This window comes from Trifolium pratense, linkage group LG5 (genome assembly GCF_020283565.1).
Source record: "Trifolium pratense cultivar HEN17-A07 linkage group LG5, ARS_RC_1.1, whole genome shotgun sequence".
NCBI classification, from domain to species: Eukaryota; Viridiplantae; Streptophyta; class Magnoliopsida; order Fabales; family Fabaceae; genus Trifolium; species Trifolium pratense.
In genome coordinates, this window is record NC_060063.1 from 51,056,947 (window position 1) to 51,060,146 (window position 3,200).

General features: G+C 34.8%; 1 protein-coding gene across 1 annotated transcript; it reads right to left on the minus strand.

Annotated features, from left to right (window-relative positions):
* Positions 1-228: 228 nt before the first annotated feature.
* On the minus strand, positions 229-2,938 carry LOC123885875 (polypyrimidine tract-binding protein homolog 1-like). The gene is made up of 8 exons (XM_045935215.1): positions 2,757-2,938; positions 2,567-2,622; positions 2,188-2,238; positions 1,911-1,968; positions 1,730-1,834; positions 1,572-1,653; positions 1,059-1,171; positions 229-850 (listed from the first exon to the last, which is right to left on the minus strand). The coding sequence occupies exons 4-8, from the start codon at positions 1,950-1,952 to the stop codon at positions 392-394; spliced, it is 801 nt and encodes a 266-aa protein (XP_045791171.1). The 5' UTR covers positions 1,953-1,968; positions 2,188-2,238; positions 2,567-2,622; positions 2,757-2,938; the 3' UTR covers positions 229-391.
* Positions 2,939-3,200: the final 262 nt, after the last annotated feature.

The window sequence follows — 3,200 nt, forward strand, 5'->3', positions numbered from 1 at the left end:
AGTCATTTATAGAAGTTGAATAATAAAGAACACCTATTTAAATACTAAGTGTTCACCTTGTTGAGAACAACCACACGTGATTTGTTGGTAATCGCCATTTTATGCAAAAAGAGATTATCACGAGTAGAATAGAACTTTGGCTTTCCATTGCCCAATTCAGTAAATGCTGTAGCCAGTAATGAGTAATGAAGGAGAGAAAGAGATTATAAGTATATGCAATTCCAAAGCTTGCAAATTAAATTTCATTATTAAAATAACTAATAAATATCGATGATGTCATGATGATGTACTTTCCAACTAAACAGCAGCTTAGTAATATTATCACTCTTCCATCATTGAAGCTGTTCTGCTTTTTGATTGAATTGACGCTTAAAAGTAAAACTATAACTTTCTAACCATAATAATGCTGACCTGAAGGTGAATCACCACCAGGTCTCGCATTTGGCTGCACCCCAGGCCGAACCAATCCTTGAGCACCAAAGCTGGTTTGCATGTGAGGCGAGGAACCAGGACCGGAAGTTGAACCACCACTAGGCTGTAAATTTACATTGGGTGGAACCCCGGGATGGGATCTTTGAGCAAGAGGCCAGGAAGCGGTAGGCATAGCTGCGGACGCGTAGGCGGGCATAGTAGGATATGCACCATTTTGAACAGGATAAGCACCGGGAACAGGTACATAACCCGGTCTAACTGCATGCTGAGTTAGATCCCATGATGGCCCTTGTCCTCCAGGAACTTGAGTCTGAAAACCAGGGGAACTGGTTGGGTACATAGGTGCAGCCTGAGGATTTTGCCAAGATGTTACAGGAACTTGTGGTACTGTATAGTCTCTACTTTTGTCACTGAAAGCCTGAAACCAAAACATATTACAGTAAAATTAGAGTCAGTTTCATTCAATTGTCATAAACAAATTACCATAAAAGGTAAATCAAGTGTCAAGAAGCATACATCTAAGTATCAAATCTGTTTCCGATCAAGAAAGTGCCCACATTGCTTCTAAGAATATCTCTTAAATTTTTTTCCCTCATTAACATTAACCCAAAAACACATTTTTATACCTTTACATTGAGATCAGTATGACGAGAGTATGATAGATGAAACTTACAATAGCTACCATCATATATGCAATGCCCCTCTAAAGCTTCTCTAGCAGCTGCTGCCGTCGTAACATCTGCAAAAACAAAAAACAAAAACAATCTCAAAATCATAGAGAAATACCATAATTATTTCTATCCATCCATTAGCAACAAAAAAAACATCCACGTTCAACACTAAAGCAGAAGGAAAGCATTTGGTTAATGAAATAATCAATAAAAAGGACAAAATATGGAATAGAACTGATATAAAAAGGTCAAAACAACCGAAAAATAGACCATTGGTTATCAATCATTCAATCTAAACACTATTTTGCGAATACTAATTCTCGGCATTAAGCACACAAGGAACCACCAAATCGAAGGATAAGAAAATAGAGGAAAGAAAGTATGCATATATATATATACTAGAAATTGTATATAAAAATGGAACGTAGTGCACAAACTCAAGAACTAACAGACAAAAAGGATTGGTACCTGGGTACTGAATTAGTGCCTGAGTTTGACCATTCTTTTCGAACATGGCAATTTTCTGGACAGTACCAAATGCAGAAAAAACCTGTAAAGATAGACCAGCATTAGGGTATAATTCAAACACTAATTAGGAAGTTTTACTGAAATATATAAATTCTCACCGTGTTGATGACCTCAACAGTAACAGCATACTGCATATTTTCAATGGAAGCCAAAAGTACATTGCTCTCCGTTTCTCTCCTCTTTCCATCGGGACCAATAACTGGCTGAGGATTACAAATTGTTAACACATACTAAAATAGAAAAATCAAAAAGTTATTAAAGAATACAACAATAAAATACCTGTGCTGCCCCCTCAATAGCACTATGATTGACAGGAAGCATAGGATTTGTATAGTCCCTAAAAAATCATGGAAAAATTCAGTATTATTAACCATTGACAAGCTAACATCTAAAAGAGAAATATATAAATATAGCCATACACCTTAAAGGAAAAGATTATATTAAACAATCCAATCAAAGTTCGTCTAACTAGTATGCAGTTAATCGCAACAACAACAACAACAACAAAAAACTAGTTACAAAATTGTATGCAAATACAACACTACAACTACCATACCTCTAATGTAGCCAAACCTTTTGATACCAACTCAATCATCCTTGACCTTGTCTACAGGAACATAAAATACTGATAAGTAAAAGCTTCAAGAAGGTGTTGAAACAAACAATTATTAAATACACATATGTTTATTAGAAATGTTTCAAGAAACAAGAGATTTACAAAGAGTTAACCATCATCTATGTAAACAGGTTATTCAAAAAACAGAAAAAACACCCAATCTATTCTTAAGCTTCAACTTCAATCATCTTTAGATTTCAAGATATCATCAACAAGATTTAATTTTGCTAGATTATTATAACATGGCCATCTTATTTTCTCTTAATTTTTGGTTTTTTGAAACTACAAACAAACCAAACAAATTTGTGCTCGTACGTACCCAAGAAACAAGATGAACTTTTGGAACTACAAACACCCAAAGCTGTTGCCAAAAACCTAACATTTGAACAAGAAAATACACAGCAAAAAAAAAAAGGGTAAACATCCATGTTCGAAGAATTGATAATTGATTTTTCAAATTACCAAGAATTGATAGAAAAAGAAAAGGGGAAAAGGGATAATGACTTCACCAAAATTAAATTCGTCTGATTTCTTCACAAGCGGTGAGAGATTGAGCGATTTCTTTCGTGATTCGTGACGGTGGCAAGTTGATTCATTGAATCCTGTCCGTCACGGTGGAGAGGAGCTGAGTGTGACGGTGGGGAGAGGAGCTTGAGAGAGGCGGTGAATTGGAAACTATTGAGTTTCTCTCTCTTCTCTTAAAATTAAAACCAAGTCCCAACGGAAACTATTTTTTTGGATCGTATGCTACTAGTAAATATATGGAAAATATTATGTATACACATTTATTTGACAAAAATACAATAAATATATTTTTTTGATTTTTTTAATATTTTTTGCATATCTCATTTTGCGTGCTTGTGAGTGAAAAGAGAATTGTGTTAATTTTGTGTCTTAAAATTTGTGTTTGAATAACACACCTCTAAATATATACTACTAAGGGTCCCTTTTGC

What these genes read in the sequence shown, in the direction of transcription:
- LOC123885875 (XM_045935215.1), bottom strand. Translation starts at nt 1,952, where the DNA reads ATGCTTCCTGTCAATCATAGTGCTATTGAGGGGGCAGCACAG. An exon ending in CTGTTGAGGTCATCAACACG is followed by an intron (nt 1,654 to 1,729) that starts GTGAGAATTTAT and finishes CTATCTTTACAG; the next exon opens with GTTTTTTCTGCATTTGGTAC. An exon ending in GGCACTAATTCAGTACCCAG is followed by an intron (nt 1,172 to 1,571) that starts GTACCAATCCTT and finishes TTGTTTTTGCAG; the next exon opens with ATGTTACGACGGCAGCAGCT.